At 34.8% G+C, this 21394-nt stretch overlaps 1 protein-coding gene and 1 pseudogene across 1 annotated transcript; one reads left to right on the top strand and one right to left on the bottom strand.

Annotated features, from left to right (window-relative positions):
- Positions 1–2703: 2703 nt before the first annotated feature.
- Positions 2704–12694, bottom strand: LOC109159443 (annotated as a pseudogene).
- A 5016-nt stretch (positions 12695–17710) lies between these two features.
- On the top strand, positions 17711–18751 carry LOC109159384. The gene has a single exon (XM_019307499.1). It carries the CDS (start codon positions 17711–17713, stop codon positions 18749–18751), a length of 1041 nt encoding a protein of 346 aa, XP_019163044.1.
- Positions 18752–21394: the final 2643 nt, after the last annotated feature.

Here is a 21394-nt window from a genome sequence, read left to right as displayed (position 1 = left end):
AAAATTTTGTCTCGCCGTTAACGACGTTATTCGTTTGTGTTATTATGAATGTACAATTATGAAATTATGAATGTACAGTTATGCAATTATGAATGTACAGTTATGCAATTATGAATGTACAGTTATGGAATTATGAATGTAAGTTATGGAATTATGAACACAGAGCTCTGACATTATGAGCTTACAATTATGAACATATAGTGATAAAATTATGAACATAGAGCTCTAAAATTGTGAACATAGAGTTTCGAAAATTATGAATTTACAGTTATCGAATTATGAATGTACCGTTACGGAATTATGAATGTACAGTTATGCAATTATGAACACAGAGCTCTGACATTATGAACTTACAATTATGAATATATAATGATAAAATTATGAACATATACTTCTATAACAAAGTGGTCTGAACTTAAAAAAAAAAAAAAATGATAGAGAACGATGCCACTAATGACACTGTTACCATGCATGCTGGACACGGATCCATAGCACAACGATTGATCAAACACACTACTACGTACGCAGAAATTGAATCTGTTATTATATTGAGTTGACATTTAGGAATTCAGTTGGGTTAGGCACTTTTGGAATAAGGGAGATCAACGTGTCACAATCGTTATGCGTTGGACCCGTGTCCAGTATGCACAGTGCCGTTAGGCATTGTTATCGTTTTTTTTTTTTTTTTTTTTTTTTTTTTTTTCTTTAAATTTCAGACCGCTTCGTTATAGGAGTATATGTTCATAATTTTATTACTATATGTTAATAACTATACATTCATAACTCCATAACTGTACGTTCATAACTCTATAACTGTACATTCATAACTCCATAACTGTACATTCATAACTCCATAACTGTAGATTCATAACTCCATAATTGTACATTCATAATTTTCGAAGCTCTATGTTCACAATTTTAGAGCTCTATGTTCATAATTTTATCACTATATGTTCATAATTGTAAGTTCATAATGTCAGAGCTCTTTGTTCATAATTCGATCAATAATTGTACATTCATAATTCCATAACTGTAGATTCATAATCTCATAACTGTAGATTCATAACTCCATAACTGTAGATTCATAACTCTATAACTGTACATTCATAACTCAATAACTGTACATTCATAATCTTCGAAGCTCTATATTCACAATTTTAAAGTTCCATGGTCATAATTTTATCACTATATGTTCATAATTGTAAGTTCATAATGTTAGAGCTCTATATTCATAATTTCATAATTGCATAACTGTACATTCATAACGGCATAACTGTACATTCATAACGACATAACTGTACATTCATAATCTAAAAAAAATAACGCCGTGGCGTTAACGGCAAAACGCGCGCGATTTTTTTTTTTTTTTTTTTTTTTATAACTAAATGACGCGTTTTTTTTGAAAAACGACGTCGTTTTGGATCCGTGTCGACAATTCATTGTGGACACGGGTCCAGGGCATAATTTGCCAACGTGTCATTACAACCAGCAGGCAATTTGCCATCCTCAAAAAATTCCCTGGCGAACTTCCATAGGCTTTGACCAACTATGCTCCATGTTTTTTGATAGAATCCCGTGTTGTAGCCACGATTATTACATAGTCAAGTTTGAATCCCTAAGAGACTACGATGTAGCAAACTATGAAGGTCCATGGATGATCTTGGACCACTATGTAGTGGTTCAAGAATGGGAGCCAAATTTCGATACTAGAAATAGCAAAACGAAGAAACTCTTTCTGTGGGTTCGATTTCCTTCCTTACCTATAGAGTATTTTGAGGAGGATTTTCTCAAGAAAATAGGGAAACAGATAGACCGCCCAGTCAAGATCGACACCGCTACTAGTCTGGCCTCCAAAGGGAAGTTTGCTAGAGTTTGTATCGAGGTAGATATTACCAAACCATTGCTGTCTATGTTCGTCTTGAATAATGTCGAGTGGCCTGTGGAGTACAAGGGAATACACTTGGTATGTTTCATCAAGTGTGGCATCTATGGCCATCGGGCAGAACATTGTGGGCAAATCAATGAAGCTGAAGTTAATGCTGCTGCTAGGGATGTTAATGCTGCAGAGGCTGGCTCAGAATGTGGTTAACCAAGTGCAGGACAGTGTTTCAGGCCCTTGGGTTTTAAGGATTGTTTATGGCAGCCCAAATAATAGTCTGAGAAGAAGGCTTTTTTCTGAGCTTTCGAGCCACAATATGTTTCTGCAGGGACCTTGGTTGATAGTGGGCGACTATAATGCGGTAACTTGCCAGGTGCTCGGAGTTCAATGATTGGATTTTTAGAGAGGGTCTTATTGATTTAGGCTTTACCGGGTCAAAGTTTACTTGGATGAGGGGTATTAGTACTACGACATTCAAGGGTGCCCGACTTGATCGAGCGCTTGGAAACATGGATTGGAAAATCAGATTTTCGGAAGCTAGGGTGGAGCATCTTCCAATGTTTGCTTTAGATCATTGCCCACTCCCGATGACAAGCAAGCAGGAGCAGAAGTCATCACTGGGTAAAAATTTCAGATTCAATCAATGGGGGTTTATATTGATTGTGTGATGTATAATTAAATTTATATTTATTAGTATAAATGAACTAGTTTATTTGAATTGAAAGTTTTGAATATTAATTAATTTGAAACCATTAAAAGTTTTAGTTGAGTCAGCGAATAATATATAGTATTATTGAGTATGGTATATATTTTTGTACGTAGTAAGGCCAAATGAGGCTAACGCAGACGCCAACATGAACATACAACTTCAACTATAAGTAGTGACAAATTATATTAATTACTTCAATTCAATCATCAGAAAATTTAATTTAAAGCATGTATATTTTGAACTGCTTAGAGGCAGCTCGCCGGCATAACTAAACCGGAAGACGTCCCTCTGGCGTTAGAGCAGGAGGCTTGAGCCGGATGATCTTTATATGTCAAGTTTACATCGTCCATCGTTATGCCACGGCACGGTTTTGTCTTGCTGCACTCGAATGTCATCGCCACTTTCGTTGCTGATGTACCATGTATGTCTTTATACTTTATGTTGCTTATCTTCACGCCCGATCCCTGTCGTAATTAATCATATATAAAACATGTTTAATTAGCATGGGATGGAATTCAGAATCATATATATATAATCAGCAACGTTGTTAACTATATATGGAAAAAAATTAAATAGATTTCATTTTCTGTTTTGATGTTTTTATGGTAATTTTGAGGGTAGTGGTGGAACAAGCTAAGGAATATGCATGATTGATCGTATTACCTGATGAGGACAATTTTGGTAGTTAGGACAGTAATTCTGGTCGATGATGATGGGGTTTTTAACATTAGACATGACTGCGTGTTGGAAAACAACATTTTTCACAAATCCATTGCTTGGCCTTGCCCACGTTTTGATCCTCAATCCATTTTGAGTGCCGATAAAAGTAGCGGTTTTAACGGTCACATTTTGTACTCCACCCTCCTGCTCTTTCCAACCTAAACTCCCAATGCTGCACAGAAACATATATATATAACAAAGATTCCTTAATTAAGATTCTTATTCATTTGTGAAGTAAATTAAAAGGACGCAATGGAATCAAATTGTTTGTTTAAGAATGTTTTTATTAATTTGACTGACCTGATTCCGTGGCCGGGGCCACACACGATGTTTTCAATCCACAAGTTGGAATTCCCCGGGCCGATAGAGATACAGTCGTCACCGGTGCCGATGTGGGAATTCAAGATTGTTACACTTGTTGATGACTGCACATGGATTCCGTCGGTGTTGGGGCTATTTCCGGGAGCCGATACCTTCACTCCTTATAACTTGGCGTTATGGCAGCTTTCAATGCGAATGTGAAACTTTTGACTGTTTTGTGAACTTAGTCCGTCGATAACAACGTTGTTTGAGTTGTAAAACGCCAATGTCTGTAAAATAAGTATATATTTACGAAAAGTTAGAAAAAAAAAAAAAAAAACCAAACCTAAAATAGTACTCCGTATAAATCATTATATATATGCAGGTTGAAGAATATTATATTGTGTACGTACCCCAGCTCCATTAGGTCAATTCTTGCCCGAGTTTTTGCAAGACCAAAGAGCAGCGCCCTTGGCGTCTAGGGTTCCGCCGACAATGGAAACTCCGGTCACCCTTACAAATTTGATCCAATTATCAGCCTTTCCAATTACATTGTAGTCAGATGGGGCCACAATTGTTCCATCTATTTGAAACTTTATGGACTTGCTCTTGCATGTTTGGCCTCCAAATGTGGTCGCACCGCCAAGCAGGAACCTTCCCGGTGGGACGTAAACAGTGGCCGGGGAAGTGGAGGCACAAGCCGCCGCCCATGCCGCCAGAAAGGCCTTGCTGGAGTCCCTCTTAGCATCGGCTTTTGCTCCATAGCTTTGAACATTGTAATTAGCATTAGCTGCTAGTGTACATGTTACGTACAAAAAGGTGAAGACAAGTGAGAAACAATATTTGCACACAGCCATGTTTGTATGTATATGATAATGGATTGTATGTATTGTAGAGAGATAGAGAGAGAGAGAGAGCAGTGGTGAGATGTTGAAGAAGAGGATCGGAGGGGGTATTTATATATAGGCAACGGGGTTAGTGGTTGGTCTAATAATATAAGAAATAGAACTATGCATGGTTGGTCTAATAATATAAGAAATAGAACTAGGCATCCATGCAAAAATATAAGTATTACTAGAACTTGGGAGAAGTATTATTAGAACTCGTTTGGGAAGAAGTATTATTAGAACTCGTTTGGGAAGAAGTATTATTAGAACTCTGTATTCTAGATATACTAAAATTTATTTTCCCTCTTCTAACATTATTAGGAATAGGAATAAGGGTCAAATAGGCCATCTAACTGCACACAAGAATGCAATTAGGCCACTGAACCTAAAAAATCAACAATTAAGTCCCTAAACTAACCAATTTCATTCAATTTGTCCATTTTGCAGGTTTCTTAAGTTTCTAAAAGGTTAATTACCCCTCCACCTAGGATGCATATGTGGCATTTTTTAAAAATTATTTAGTTTTAAATTAGTTTTTTAATATTTAATAAATAAAAACTAAAATAATTTGTTTTTTCTTTTTTAAATAAAATAATTTGTTAATTTTTTTAAAATTCGCAAATCACCGATATAAATTAATTATTTTAAAATTCGAAAATCACCAATCACGATAGTTTTTATTAAATAATTTGTTGATTTTTTTTTTTATTTCTATACTGATTATTCTTTGTTGCTAATAATACTAATACTGCTTCTTTTAAAAAAAAAACAATAAATTATATTACTGCTAATAATAATACTAAAACTATTAAGGGAAAATTGTAAAAAATGCCCCTCTATAATATGTCAATTATCAATGTCACCCATAAATTATGAGTGGTGTAAATATTGCCCCTCAATTATCAAAACGGTGCACATATAGCCCCTCTCGTAACGAAAATGTGGTTCCCTATTAGTGTAGGACACTATTAAGTCGGAGTAAATATGTAATTTAGTTGTTTTTTCTCTCCCTCGATTCGAAGTACCAGCGATGGACAGCGACGGGGAACTACAAGTCCGTTACGGGAGGGGCTATATGTGCACCATTTTAATAATTGAGGGGCAACATTTACACCACTCATAATTCAGGGGTGACATTGATAATTGACATATTATAGAGGGGTATTTTTTACAATTTTCCCAACTATTAATAATGGTTTTGTTTAATAATATGATACATTTAGTAATAGTATTACTGCTTTCTAATATATTGCTTTTACTGCTTTATTTCCCTTTGTAATATGCTTTGGCCAGGAACAAATAAAAAATCAACAAATTATTTAATAAGAAACTATCGTGATTTGGTGATTTTTGAATTTTAAAATAATTAGTTTGTATTGGTCATTTGCGAATTTTAAACAAATTAAAAAAATATTTTATTTTAAAAAATAAAATTATTTTAGTTTTTATATATTAAACATTAAAAAACTAATTTAAAAATAAATAATTTTTTTAAAATGCCACATATGCATCCTCGGTGGAGGAGTAACCTGTTAGAAACCTGTAAAATGGACAAATTGAATGAAATTGGTTAGTTTAGGGATCTAATTGTAGGTTTTTTAAGTTCGGTGGCCTAATTGCATTCTCGTGTGCAGTTCGATGGCCTATTTGACCCTTATTCCTTAGGAATATTATTATCATTTATGATTTATCATTCCTAAGAGTCATTGTATTCTCTCTTCATGTATACTGTATAATTTCAGGGTGCTCAATAACAATTTACTCTTCCAGAATTACTATTCTCCTCAAATTTATTGTTATAATCAGCATATGTGTATCGTTTATCATTTGTCAATGTTTAACTAACAGTTGATCATTATCCGTCATTCCATGCTGCACCTTCATTTCTTTTATGTACTTAATAGTTATGTATGAATCACGTTAGGGTATAATATCGAGTGAATTTCATTTTTGGTCCTACTGTTATAGGGGTTATTTCAATTTTAGTCCACCATAATCATTTTTGCCACATTGAATCCATTATTATTAAAAGTGTTCCAATTTTATTCCACGAAAAATCTTAACGGGACAACACGGACTACGTCAAAATTATAACAGCAAAGACACAAATACAATATTACTTCTTTATACTTGCATTGTATATTATATTCAATCCTCTGCCTAACAATTCCATCATAGCATTGGCGCGGCTACTATAACCCGCTCTAATTTGATGAACTCAGAATTGGAACATTAATACAACCGGCCACTGTATCCCTGACCCTGTCATTAAAAAAATTAGTAAAAAAAAAAAGATGAAATTAATAACAATTAAGAATAATAAGAGATTCAGGCTTTGAAATATATATTTTGCTTGTTTTTTCCTTTCAGAATTTATGCTTTCAAGGTTAGTAAAATATAATTTTTTTTAATCTTTCAACATGAAATTTATCCATATAAAAACTTCATTCAAAATTTGTTCAAAAATAAATTTATTAGTTTGTTAGAAAAAAGCACTGGACTAGTGTTAGACTCTCAGTTGTTTCGCCATGTCTGGGGAGCTCTTCAGGTTCAGCTTCACCATCAAAATTTTCTCCTTTTTAGCTCCCTTTTTCAGCTTTGATTTTCGATTCCGAAACGCCAATAATCTAATTAAAACAAATATTTTTAACAAAAAAACAAAAAAAAACACTTACCGCGTTAGTTCGGTGGCGGCAGTGGCAGGAACTGGCGGTGGCGGTCGCGGCCGCAGAAGCTGTCGTCGGTTGCGGTCGCGCAAGCTAACCAACACGGTGGCTACGGTGGTGGCAGGTGTCGGGACTGGCGGAGGCATCGTCGTTGGTGGCTGAGAGTGGCGATGGAGCTGGTGGTGACGACGGAGAGGAGAGGTGCGCGAAAACAAGGGTTTTTGCGATTCAGATTTTAGATTGGTGCAGACTAAGTTATACTCCTTATTAATTTTGTTTTAAAAAAAGTTATATTAATTTTAAATTAATGGAATAAGGGTCAAATATGACATCACACGATAATGTAATTAGGTCAGAACCCAGATCGCTAAATAAAAAAAAAATCAACAATTGGATCGCTAAATTAACTAATTTTAAATAATTCTTTCAATTTAAAAGTTTCTAACAGGTCAACAGGTTATCCTCTCAAATTAATTATTTTTAAAAAAATAAAGTTTAAAAGTTAATTATTAAAAAAAAAAAACAGAATCCAGCCAGAAACAAAGATACCTTCTTCGTCTCCGGCAGGATTCTCTGTTTTTTTTTTTTTAAATTTATTTTTAAAAAAATAATTAAATTGGGAGGATGACATGTTCACCTGTTGGAAACCTCTAAATTAAGAGAATTGTTTGAAATTTGTTAGTTTAGGGATCTAATTGTTATTTTTTTTTTGGTTAGTGGCCTAATTGCATTATCGTGTACAGTTCGGTGGCCTATTTGACTCTTATTTCTAAATTAATATAACTATCCGATGTTCTTTCTACGAGGAAGGGTAGCAGAAAGTTATACGGAGTATTAATTTTTAATTAATAAATTTTTGCACTACCATTCTACGAGGAAGGGTAGCCGAAAATATATACTAATTTTTTTTAAAGAAATCACTACCTTTTTGTTTAAAAGGGTAGCGGTTTCTTGTTTATTTATTTACCGTTACGGTACTGTTCCTTTTTTTTTTTTTTTTTTTTGTTTTTTAAAAAACAATATACTATCCTTGTTTGAAGAATGGTAGCCTAAAGTTATATTTCTTTGTCCCTTTTTGTACTAGTGATGAATGGTCAATGTTAAATATTAAGTCATTAGCATTATGTCAAAAATTATATAGCTACTAGTAAAAACACAACTTTATTCTCTTATACTTGCATAGCAATCAACAACTTTATTCTCTTAAATACTCAACTTCACTTTCCTTAAACCATACTAAATTCAAAACGTATTGTATTGTTAAATGTAACTTTATGAGAAAATATCACAATAACTAAACTAAATTGCATGTGTATTGTCCTTTTTTTTTTTCTTATTATTACTAACCTTTTCAAATCTCGTTGTTCTTCTCAAACATTCCCTGTAGTCTTGATTAAGTAGTTAATTGTTTACGTTTCAAAATGAAATTGTTGAAAACCATTGAGGTTTGGATACTAAGCATGTTACTAGCACCCTATGCATGCTTTATGCCACCGCTGTAAGTCAAAGAATTTCCAACCACCTTCTTAAATTCAGTTGAAAACCCTTGTTGTGACCATTTTTGGTATTCAGAAAAACCTCCGACGCTATTTCCGACCACAAGACAAGGTGGTCGGAAATAGCATCAATTTTGTAAAGTGGTCGAAAAAATCCGCTACTTAAGTGAAAGGATCATTGCATGGTGCTCACAATGAGCTCACCACATTAAATGTAACTCCTACACTTCAGCAGCTGTCAAGTCTCGATCTTTCATCTTTACTTACAATTTATTATCTAAGTAACAACTGTGCTTAGGGGTGTTCAATCGGTAAACGGAACCATTTTAACCGAACTGAAATTTTTTGCGGTTAATCGGTCGGTTAACAGATTAACCGAACTTTTTTAAGTTAAAATTTAAAATCCTAAAAATAACAGCTAAAATAATAAATGCAATTAAAATAATACATATCATAATAAATTCATAACAAAATATACAAAAACAATACCGTAACAACACTATAAACAGATTACATTACATATGACATTTAAATATTTAATACATTATATATATATATATATATATATATATATATATATATATATATATATATATATATATATATATATATATATATATTAAAAAGTTCGGTTAATTCGGTTAACAGACACTTTCGAACCAAATTAACCGTTAATCGAACTTTGGAAAAACCTTTAACCATTAACGAAACCGAAAAAGTTCAGTTAAAATACAATTAACCGAACTTTGTCCATTTGGTCGATTAACCAAAAATTATCCGAAGATTGCACACTCCTAACTTCGCTGTCCATACGAACAACAATTTGATTTCTTCAATTGCTGAATACTATAGCCTTTGAATTAGGCAAAATCACATTGAGGGGGAAATAAAATAACCAAGCTAAGAGCTAAAAATAATAGCACATGAATTAAGTAAGGTACTAGTTTGGTCAAAAGTTTGATTCACTTATCTATTTTAGTCCCTTCTATATTTGCGTAGTTTTTGTTATTAGCAAAGTAATACATACTATAAAGTTAAGTAAAGAAAGGTTTGAGTCATTTAAGAGTACTGTGGATGCTTACAATTATATATGCATATGCAACAATGTTTTAAGAGAGGTGGAGAGTCGTCTCAAATGGTCAGAGACTATCTGAGTTCAGCTTGATTAGTTGTATTTCGCAGGCTATAGATTCCAGTACAACACACTAGAAAAAAAAAAAAAAAGAAGTAATACTATACACATTACACGAGTAAAAATCTAACCTTATATACTGTTTTATATATCATGTTGTAATTGATGATTAACTATCATTAAGGTGCCTTGATAGTGCTATTAGATCTGCAATCCGATGTGTTACATAGTGTATGTAAAAACTAGTGTATGTGCAGTGATAGAATGTAAAGTGATATGTTTAATATTAATATCAATAAGTTCAAATATGAATTTAATTTCTTAATTACAAAATGGGCTCGAAAGGCTATGTTAGGTCAAAAAGAGTACAATAAGTGAAGATTCAAATCAATAGTTTAGGATTTGAGTCAAGAATTTTAAATTCAACCAAACCAAAAAAAAAAAAACAAAAAAACAAAAAAACAAAAAAACAAAATTAAAGAATTAGTGAAGCCATATTGGAAAGGAAATCCGTGCGACATACGTGCGTGCTGCGTGCCACCTTCAAACTCCTCCCAGCAGCGGAATAAAAAGAAGGATGTGAGAATAGACAGTAAAGATGAGTGCAAGAACGAAAGCAAAGGTTTGGGATTTCATAGTTACGTTACTGGGATTTTATGGATTAACAAGTTGACTTGCTGGATTAATTTGTATGTATTCTTGCCCATAATTAGCTAGTATTTATTCTTTACTTTACAACTCTCAAGGTAGAATGAGCACAATTTAATGCTCATAGACTTTGGTAAGTTACAACATGATAGATTTCACACCAAATTCTACAGCAATTTTATCTTATGTGCTGTATACAGGTATATATAATGATTTTTGTGTCATTTTTGTTTTATCTCATGGGTATTTTAAAACTATTTTTGATTAAAATTGCTTTCAAAGTTATTGCTATAATTGAATATTATGAGAAAGTGTTTAACTAAATATAGTTTGCTCGCTTAATTTTTTTTTTTCTTCTTAATTTTATGCTTGCAAAAAGATCTTAGAAACTATTTTTATTAGATTTTAATGATATTATACATGCTAGGAGCTAAGTTTAGGTTCCAAACTCTTTTACAATTTTAAACTTAGGATTTTATTTACGGTATCATCTGCAAAGTCTTATTTAGGCGCGAACTATACCACCCAAAAAGTAAAATAATTATAATGTAATTCAATCCCTAAAGTAGACTAATCGGACAGTTCATAAGACCAGGTAATTCAAATGGTCAAAAATCTAAGAGGCCAGGAAGTCAGATGGTCAATAGTCAAGTGTACAAAAGCATAAGAGTTTAAGACCAAAGAGTTGAAGACCCAGCTAGAAATGCAAAGATGGAATAATGGAAGGACGGAATAGTCTAAGAATTAGATGGTTCAAAGGTTTCGTAGAGTAAAGGCGGCTCAACTAAGACCATTCTTATCAGTTAGGGATATTAGGGGGAAATGTAAGAGTGATATATTAGGAAAGCGAATGTGGGAGTGAAGACAAAAAAAAAATCAAAACTGATTTTTTTAAAAAAAATAATAATAATAATAATAATAAGCATGTCACGCGCACAGCAACTGCTCTATCTTCATTAATTCCTCTTTCTTGGGCAGAGTAATATCCCAACCATAGCAGATGCTCCCCACATCTTCTCTCTCTTAGTTCTCTCTCTGCCACCATGGCATTTTGGCTTCAAAAGAAGTGAATTCTCCCCCATTTCTACTCTAGTGTAGATGCTCTAAGGTAATATCAACCTAGTAATTGATATAAGAGCAACTACAATAGTGATTTTTGCTCAGTTTTTTAAGAAATCATACCTTATGTGGAGGAGAGAGAAGGTTTGTGGACGGCCGGCAAGAGATTGTTTTTTTTGTGAGGCCCGTATGAGAGAGAAAGTAAAGAAGAGAGACGCAATTCCGTGCATGAACTGCACAGACCATGCCTAGCCGGGCGCGTTAACTGCTCTGTTGTTTTTGTTTGTTTGTTTTTTTTTTTAAATTTTTTTTATTTGCTTCAGACATAATGCTCTTTAGTTTTTTTATTTTCCCTCTTTTTCCTTTTTCTCTTTCTCTCCTCTTTCTCCTAGTAAGCATCTAAAATAACACCCAAAAAATAAAAATCAATGCTATTGAGGTTGCCCTAAGTCGAATGATAATTGGGTTGACTTTAGGTCAAATACCGAATTAGCAGGGCCATTCCAATAAAAATTAGGACCATGTGCAATATCTTAATTTAGGACCCCTTTTTCCAGTAATTTATATATATAAATAATAGTTGTTCAAAAAATTATATCAAAATATAAATATTATATAAAAAATACATCTAAAATTTCATTTAAAAAGTGACGTGCGTCGTGCACATTTAGACGCAAAATCATCTACCAAACTTTTGATATCTACTTCTTCCAAAAGCTTATTTTCAATGGAGATTAAAGCTAATTCATTGGATGAAGTAAGATTTCAACAATTTCAACTTTGAAAAACTTCTTTCTGCAGAGGCAACTGTTGGTCCCGGTAGGGTTATAACGAGAGTCTAGAGGGGGGGGGGGGGGGGGGGTGTGAATAGAATCTTTTCAGATTTTGGGAAATAACAACCTTTCAGCGTTACAGCGCAGCGGAAATATTAAGTTCGTTTTAATTACTTTGCACAGTTTGATGTTTTAATGAAACTTTCGGTTTGGGCGCGAATGATGATATGATGCAGAAAGTAAATCGCGAAAATAAAGAGATAAGGAGACGAGAGTTTTTATAGTGGTTCGGCCAACTTTGCCTACTTCCACTCTTCTTCCACAACTTATGGAAGGTTTGCACTATCACTCGTTAGTACAAATACACGAAAGCTTCCTTGATCACTAAGCCGGACAGCTTCCTGTAGGTTTTTCAACTCCGCAAGTTTACTCCGCCTCTATCAACGTCTTCTTCAGAGTTGAGGTTGGTAGAAAATGATTTCTGATTTCTCCAACGTGATGAAGTCTTGACTAAATGAAGGATGATCGCTTCTTATAAGATGCAAGACTTGTTCAAGGTGGAAGATAAGAAATAATGAGCTTCTTCAAATATCTTCACGCCTTGACACTGGTTCGCAAAAGCTTGGTGAGAACTTGAGATTGTTTAAGAGCTTTTGCTTGATAGTATTATCGAGTGAAAGAACCAGCACCTTCTTAGTTGATGAAGGTGGGTTTATATAGGTGAGGGAAATTTCATCCGTTGGAGGGAGATGAAATTTCAAACCTATTATCCAGTGGGTAAGGACCGGGGAGCTTGCTGCATTAAATGCTCCATTAATGTGGTTTGTACCATGTATCCGTTGAGGGCATGGATAGCCTTAGGGTTTTGTCCTTTAGCTTCAGAAGGATGGTACAACTTCATTTAATGCTCCTTGGTATGCGTGTCCCACATGTTGAGGTCCTTTTGTTCCTAGGATGGTTAGTCAACTCAGACAGTAGTGACATTCTTGTTGTTGTTGAAGAGAATGAATGTCTTGATGAATCGTCATAATGATAGTTGTCTCTACGAGGTGGTTGATAACCTTTGATGAACTTTCGTTGTTGACGCTTCAGTCTTCGTGCTTTGTGTCTCTTTTCATCTTGATAGCCCTAACAAAGGAACATAACTCGTTTTCGTGTGTTTGTCTAGCTTAACATGAATTACAATGTGAGTTATGGCAACTTTCGTCTAGAACGAAAGCAGCGATTAAAAATAACGAAGGTTAGGGGTCTACATTCTAGGTTACATTGGTATCATCAAAATCCTAATACAAGTGTTCCTAACATATTTGATCAATTATTTTATTATAAATTTTATTGTTCAATATTGTTATGAATTTCTAATGAAATAGTTTTTTTTTTTTTTTTTTTTTTATTTTTTTTTTTTTGTGTGTGTGTGTTGATGTTTATTAATAATATATATAAGTAATTAGCATATAAGTCTCAGCATACTATGGATAAAAATAATAATGTTGAGAATGTTGTTGTGAGTGAAGAACTATATAATAAGAAGAATTTTATGATATATTATAAATATTTTGTAAGAAAATTATAAATGATAAGAATCAAAATTATTGAAAGTTTGTAAGGATGTATTCAATTTAGAATTTCAATGACTTTTGTAGACTTTTTAAAATAAAAAGTTGATAAAAGTCTATGAATGTTTTTTATATAGACTTTTATAGAGTCTTATAAAGTTTTAAAAAGTTTTGAAACGACTCTATGAAAGTCAATTAAAATTTATAAAAATCTATCATTTTAAAAGTTTTTAAAACTCTACAAAAGTCATGATTGAATACACCCCATCAACCAAACCAAAATAAAAAAATTTAAAGAATTAGTGAAGCCATATTGGAAAGGAAAACCGTGCCACATACGTGCGTGCTGCGTGCCACCTTCAAACTCCTCCCATGCCAGACGGGTGGTTTTAAGTTTATATATAGTGATAGTGAAGTGACACATTCTATATGGTTTTGTGTATTTAATGTTACTTTTGATGGTATTGTTACGTTACAGGGATTTTATGGATTAACACGTTGACTGACTGGCTTAATTTGTATGTATTCTTGCCCATAATAGCTAGTATTTATTCTTTACTTTACAACTCTCAAGGTAGAATGAGCACAATTTAACGCTCATGGACTTTGGTAAGTTACAGACTTACAGCTAATAGATTTCACACCAAATTCTACAGCAATGTTATCTTATGTGCTGAATACAGGTATATATAATGACTTTGTGTCATTTTTGTTTTATCTCATGGGTATTTTAAAACTATTTTTGATCAAATTGCTTTCAAAGTTATTGCTATAATTGAATATTATGCGAAAGTGTTTAACTAAATATAGTTCGCTCGCTTAATTTTTATTATTATTATTATTATTATTATTTTAATTTTATGTTTGTAAAAAGATCTTAGAAACTATTTTTATTAGATTTTGATGCTATTATATATGCTAGGAGCTAAGTTTAGGTTCCAAACTCGTTTACAATTTTAAACTTAGGATTTTATTTACGGTACCATCCGCAACGTCTTATTTAGGTGCGAACTATACCACTCAAAAAGTAAAATAACTATAAAGTAATTCAATCCCTAAAGTAGACTAAGTGGGCAGTTCATAATAGTACAAGACCAGGTAGTTCAAATGGTCAAAGATCTAAGAGGTCAAGAAGTCAGATGGTCAATAGTCAAAGTGTACAAAAGCATAAGAGTTTACCAAAGAGTTGAAGACCCAGAAATGCAAAATCGAATAATGGAAGGACAGAATAGTCTAAGAATTAGATGGTTCAAAGGTTTCGTAGAGTAAAGCCAACCGGGCGTTTGGTTGGAAGGAAGGAATTAAGGGGGAAAAGAATTGTAATTCTGTAGGAAAAGAATAAGGTATGAATAAAGTAGGAATTACAGTTACCTTGTTTGGTAGGGAGAAATAATGGAAATGGGAGGAGTGATATAAAGACTAAAATACTCTTATGTAATAATATTAATAATAACATTCAAAGGGCAAATATGTCATTTCCTTCCTTTTCCCTTTTCATTGTATGGATGAATTCATTGAATTGCAATCCCTATGAATTGCAATTCAATGAATTGAGGGACCAACCAAACAATGTAGTTTATCATTTCATTGAATTGCAATTCAATGCCAATGCAATTCATTACATCCAAACACCCCATAAGGTAATATCAACCTAGTAATTGATATAAGAGCAACTACAATAGTGATTTTTGCTCAGTTTTTTAGGAAATTATACCTTATGTGGAGGAGAGAGAGGGAGGAGAGAGAAGGTTTGTGTACTGCCGGCAAGAGATTGATTTTTTGTGAGGCCTGTATGAGAGAGAAAGTAAAGGAGAGAGACGTAATTCCGTGCGTGAACTGCATAGACCATGCCCAGTTGAGCGCGTTCACTGTTCTTTTTTTTTTTTTTTTTTTTGCATCAGACATAATGATCTTTAGGTTTTTTTTTTTTTTTTAAAAAAAAAAAAAATTATTTTCCCTCTTTTTCCTTCTTCTCTTTATCCTAGTAGGCATCTAAAATACCACCCAAAAAAAATCATTGCTATTGAGGTTTCCATAAATCGAATGATAATTGGGTTGACTTTAGGTCAAATACCGGATTAGCAGGGCCGTTCCAATAAAAATTGGGGCCTTGTGCAATATCTTAATTTAGAACCCATTTTTCAAGTGATTTCTATATATAAATAATAGTTGTTCAAAAAATTATATCAAAATATAAATATTATATAAAAAATACAACTAAAATTTCATTTAAAAAGTGAAGTGCGTCGTGCACATTTAGACGCAAAATCATTTATCTACCAAACTTTTGATATCTACTCCTTCCAAAAGCTTATTTTCAATGGAGATTAAAGCTAATCCATTGAGTCTCTCTTGCAACATACTTGATCGTAAGTAAGATTTCAACTTTGAAAAACTCCTTTCTGCAGAGGCAACAGTAATTGGAATCGCCAACAGTAATTGGAATAGCCAATAATATTCGATATACAATAGTAGCATTTGGAAAACAACCTATCTGTTTCAATGAATTCAATATACTGTACTCACTGCCCCTATCTTTTTTTTTTTTTTTTTTTCAATAAAATATCTCTAAGCAATTTTAGTTCAATATACAATTCATTTTCATCAATATCATCGCACTGTTCATCTCTTTTAAGAGCTGCTTCTAAACAAATGTAACAAGACTTCAAATTCATTTCAGCCACCAATGGTAATTTTTCAGAACTAAACAAAAAATCAAAAGTTCCTTCATATATTTCATATTGCTCAAACCTCTGGGTCAATGAAATAATAGTTTGATCTACAATGTATAAAAAATAATGAACACTATCACAAATTGGCACAATTTGAATACACTTAGCCTGAAATCATGTATATTGTATATACATATATTTTTTTTTTAAATATGGAACCCCCAAAAATTGAGGACCCTGTGCGATCGTCCATGTTAAACATGCTCAGAATCGGTCCAGGATTCTATCGCACGTGAATTGTATTCAATATAAAAGGACTTCACGGAGTTCAAAGTTACAAGAAGTGACTTGATCACCATCAGGACAGGCCAAACTACAATCCACGCACAATCATGCTGTTAGTAAAATGATTAAGCATATATATTTCAACCGCACAGGAGAATGTTGCAAATTTCCACTAATTTGATAGTCTTTGTCAAGAACATCCAATTCAACTTAGCTTATTACCTTTTCGAGTAGGTAAGCCTCAAGAAATTAAAAATATATAGAACTAAAAATGCACGTACTGTTTTTAATGAGATGTAAATTTTCACTAATTTGTCTTTCTGTGTCAAAAACTAACGTAGAGTCCAACTACAAGAAACAATTCTCAGCAACCATTTGAGTAAGAGTGAGTTAGTTTCTCTATTTTTGCATAATTTTTTGAGGGAAAGAAAAAGATCGAGGCAATGAGAGCTAAGAGCCTAAGATAATAGAACATTCATACAGTGCACGTACATTTAATAGTTTTTTTTATACTAATACTAAATCATGTACTATATAATATATATACATATACATACAAATATTATATATGGCATGAGGGGGACAGCTGCCCCCTGCACCTTTGGCTCCGTCCTTGCACATAGTGTTGTTGTTAAATTGCTTAAAAGAATTAGTCATGGCATATTGAAAAGTATTAGAATAAATGCCTAGCAGTTAGTTAGTAAAATGGCAGTTAGTTTCTGTTAGTAGAAGGCAGTTAGTGAAGGCTGTTAGTGAAGACAGTTAATTTCTGTTATTACTGTTGCATTGCTTACTGTTACATACATAGCTACATATATCTCATATGTAATCCAGTTGATGATGAATACAATAAGTCTTTTTTCTTCTTCTAAAACCTCTGCTCCAAGTCCTTAATTGTGATATGGTATCAGAGCAGTAAACTGCGCTCATGGCTTGGAACGGTACAACAATCAGACCGACGGCGACCACGACAGCTCCGGCACCTGCTGCGACGCATTCCGGTCCAGTACAGGCGAATTCCGATGCTGCCGGAGCTAACTTCGATCCAAACGATGCTGCTAGCCCTTTCTTCCTTCATCCAAATGAGAACCCCTCACTGATTCTGGTTTCTACGCTGCTGGATGGCCGGAATTACCACCCCTGGGCCAGGGCGATGGAGATGTCTCTGCTATCGAAAAACAAATTAGGGTTTGTTGATGGCACAATTCCGATGCCGAACGTGGGGGAAGTTAAGTATCCCTATTGGAGAAGGTGTAACAATATGGTGGCTACATGGATCATGCGCTCGGTTTCACCAGAAATTGCTCAGACGATTCTTTGGGGAGGAACGACTGAGAGAGTTTGGAACACATTGAAGGCAAGGTTCAGTGAGGCTGATGTTTTCAGAATCTCTGATCTTCACGCTGAGATACATCAGACAAGGCAAGGAGATCTGAGTGTAAGCACTTACTTTGCCAAATTAAAGGTTCTTTGGGATGAACTCCAGGTTATAAGACCTTTGCCTACCTGCAAATGTGAGAGGAGATGCGACTGTGGATTATTGCAAACCCTTGAACAGCAGTTAGAGAGTGACAATCTCTCTGTTTTTCTGCGAGGACTCAATGACACTTATGCCTCCGTTCAGTCTCAAATTATGATGACAAAACCTCTTCCTACTGTGGACGAAGCTTTCTTGATGATCCAACAACAAGAGAGGAGGTTTATAATGCAGGAGGAGGTCTACAAGTGCAAGAAGCAGGCAACATCTTCTTCACTAAGGGGAATAATGGTGGTAAGAAGTTTCAGTCCAACAATAATAAGAAACCAGTTTGTTCTCACTGTGGATACACTGGTCACACTGCAGAAAAGTGCTATAAGATACATGGTTATCCACCAGGGTGGAAACCTAGAAATAAGAATGTTGGATCTGCTAATCAGGTGCAATTCACCTCTAATGAACAACAAGTCGATGAAAACACTGGTTCTATAACCTTAAGCCAAGGGGAGTACAGGTTACTCAAGCAGATTTTGCAGAGAGATGGCATGGTTCATGACCCTTCATCACTGAGTCCATCACCCCTAAGTGACCTCGGAGGGGTGACACCTCAAGCCAATTTAATAGCTGCTAATTTTGCCCCCAATTCACAACTTGAAGGTAACCATCTCAAACTCTTTTTTGATAACAAGGCTAGTTGGATATTAGACAGTGGGGCTACTCACCATGTTGTGTGTCATCATGGCTTGTTGACAAATGCAAGAAGAGTTTAGGGAATGTTTGTTGAACTACCAAATGGTGATAAAGCTGACATTACACACATAGGATCTATATATGCTGATAGATTAACTCTGCAGAATGTGTTTTGTGTTCCTGCTTTTCACTATAATCTAATCTCTGTCAGTGAACTGATTAAGACATCTAAATGCAAGCTGCTATTGTATTCTGATCTGTGCATCATACAGGATCAGGAATGTGGGAAGATGATTGGCTTGGCTAGCTTGCAGAAGGGACTATATCACCTAGTGAAACCTGAATTTTCTGCCTTGGATAAGATAGAACATGTTAGAGCTAATGCTTGTAATGCTGGTAGCACATGGCATGCTAGATTAGGCCATTGTTCATATGGAAAACTTAAACAATTGTCCTTGTTTGACATGAGTTCCAGAATGAATAAAAGTGATGCTTGCACTGTTTGTCATTTAGCCAAGCAAAAGAAATTGCCCTTTAATACTAGCTCTACTGTTTCTACTGATATCTTTCAACTTGTACACATTGATATTTGGGGGCCATATTATATACACACCATCTATGGACACAGGTATTTTTTAACCATTGTGGATGACTATAGCAGGGCCACATGGGTTTATCTAATGAGAAGCAAAAGTGAAGTCAGGCCATTGATAAAGTTTTTTTGTGCCTTCACTGTCACACAGTTTGAAAAAAGGGTCAAATGCATAAGAACAGACAATGGTCAAGAATTTAAGATGGGAAGCTTCTTTCAAGAAAGTGGAATCATACATCAGACAACCTGCACCTATACACCTCAGCAGAATGGTGTGGTTGAGAGAGAACATGGACATATCTTGGCAGTTGCTAGGGCTCTAAAATTTCAAGCTGGCTTATCAGATGGTTTCTGGGGAGATTGTGTACTCCATGCAGTTTATATCATCAACAAGTTGCCATCAACAGCCTTGCAAGGCAAGATCCCTCATCAAGTGATGTTTAATAAGGTACCACAATATTCCCATCTTAAGATATTTGGGTGCCTAGCTTATGCTGTAGTGAACAAGGGACACCAAAGGAAGTTCTCACCCAGGGCCAGGAAATGTTTGTTTCTGGGATATCCCAATGGGGTAAAGGGGTATAAGTTGTTTGATCTGACTTCCAGAGAAGTGTTTATATCAAGAGATGTGGTGTTCTATGAGGGCATTTTTCCCTACAAGGCAGACTATCAACCATGCAGACAAGGTTCAGTTCAGGATCCCATCTTACCAAGGGACAATAGCAATGTGGAGGATGTTGAATATCATAAGCATATCCAAAGGGAACAAATAAGTGAATCTAGTAGCCATGCAGAACCAATAATTCCCCTTTCTGATCCTATTCAGAACTCACATGATGAAGAACAGACTCAGCATGCTCATGCTCCCATACACCATGTTCCAGTGCAGCCTAGAAAGTCCAGCAGGCAGACATCAAGGCCTGCATATCTCAGGGACTATGACTGTAATCTGCCCAGTGGAAGGACCTCCCCTCATACTCTTTCAACTGTTTTGTCCTATGATAAGCTATCACCTGGTTTCAAAGCCTTCACCACCAACATTCTCAGCATTCAAGAGCCTAAGTCCTACAATGAGGCCATCAAACATGAGTGTTGGAAGGCTGCTATGCAAGCAGAGGTGGATGCTTTACAAGCCAATAACACATGGGACCTCACTACTCTCCCACCCTCTAAACAACCAATAGGGTGCAGATGGGTGTATAAGGTGAAACATAAAGCTGATGGGACAGTGGAAAGGTGCAAAGCCAGACTAGTTGCAAAAGGGTACACTCAAACTTGTGGGATAGACTATGTTGATACCTTCAGCCCAGTTGCTAAGGTCACTACCATCAGAACTTTACTCTCTGTAGCAGCTGCAAGAGGATGGGAATTATACCAACTTGATGTCAACAATGCTTTCCTACATGGAGACCTTAAAGAGGAGGTTTACATGACTCTCCCACCAGGGTTTATTCCTACACAGCCTGGGCAAGTATGCAGGTTGAAAAGGTCCCTTTATGGTTTAAAGCAGGCAAGTAGGCAATGGAATGCAAGATTAACCTCTGAGTTATCCAGTATGGGATTCAAGCAAGCCACCTGCGATAATTCCTTGTTTACTAGAGGGACTGGGGATAATTTCATTGCTCTTCTTGTGTATGTTGATGACATAGTATTGTCTAGCAGTGATAGCAATCAGATACAACAAGTCAAGGATCATTTGCATTCAGTATTTCAAATCAAAGACCTGGGAAAGTTGAGGTTTTTCTTGGGACTTGAAATTGCTAGAAATCACACTGGCATATCTGTGACACAAAGGAAATATGCCCTTGATCTTCTACATGATACAAAGTTCCTTGAAAGTAAACCAGCCAAAT

The sequence above is a fragment of the Ipomoea nil genome, unplaced genomic scaffold, assembly GCF_001879475.1.
Source record: "Ipomoea nil cultivar Tokyo-kokei standard unplaced genomic scaffold, Asagao_1.1 scaffold2827, whole genome shotgun sequence".
Lineage (NCBI taxonomy): Eukaryota > Viridiplantae > Streptophyta > Magnoliopsida > Solanales > Convolvulaceae > Ipomoea > Ipomoea nil.
This window is presented reverse-complemented; position numbering and strand designations above follow the sequence as displayed.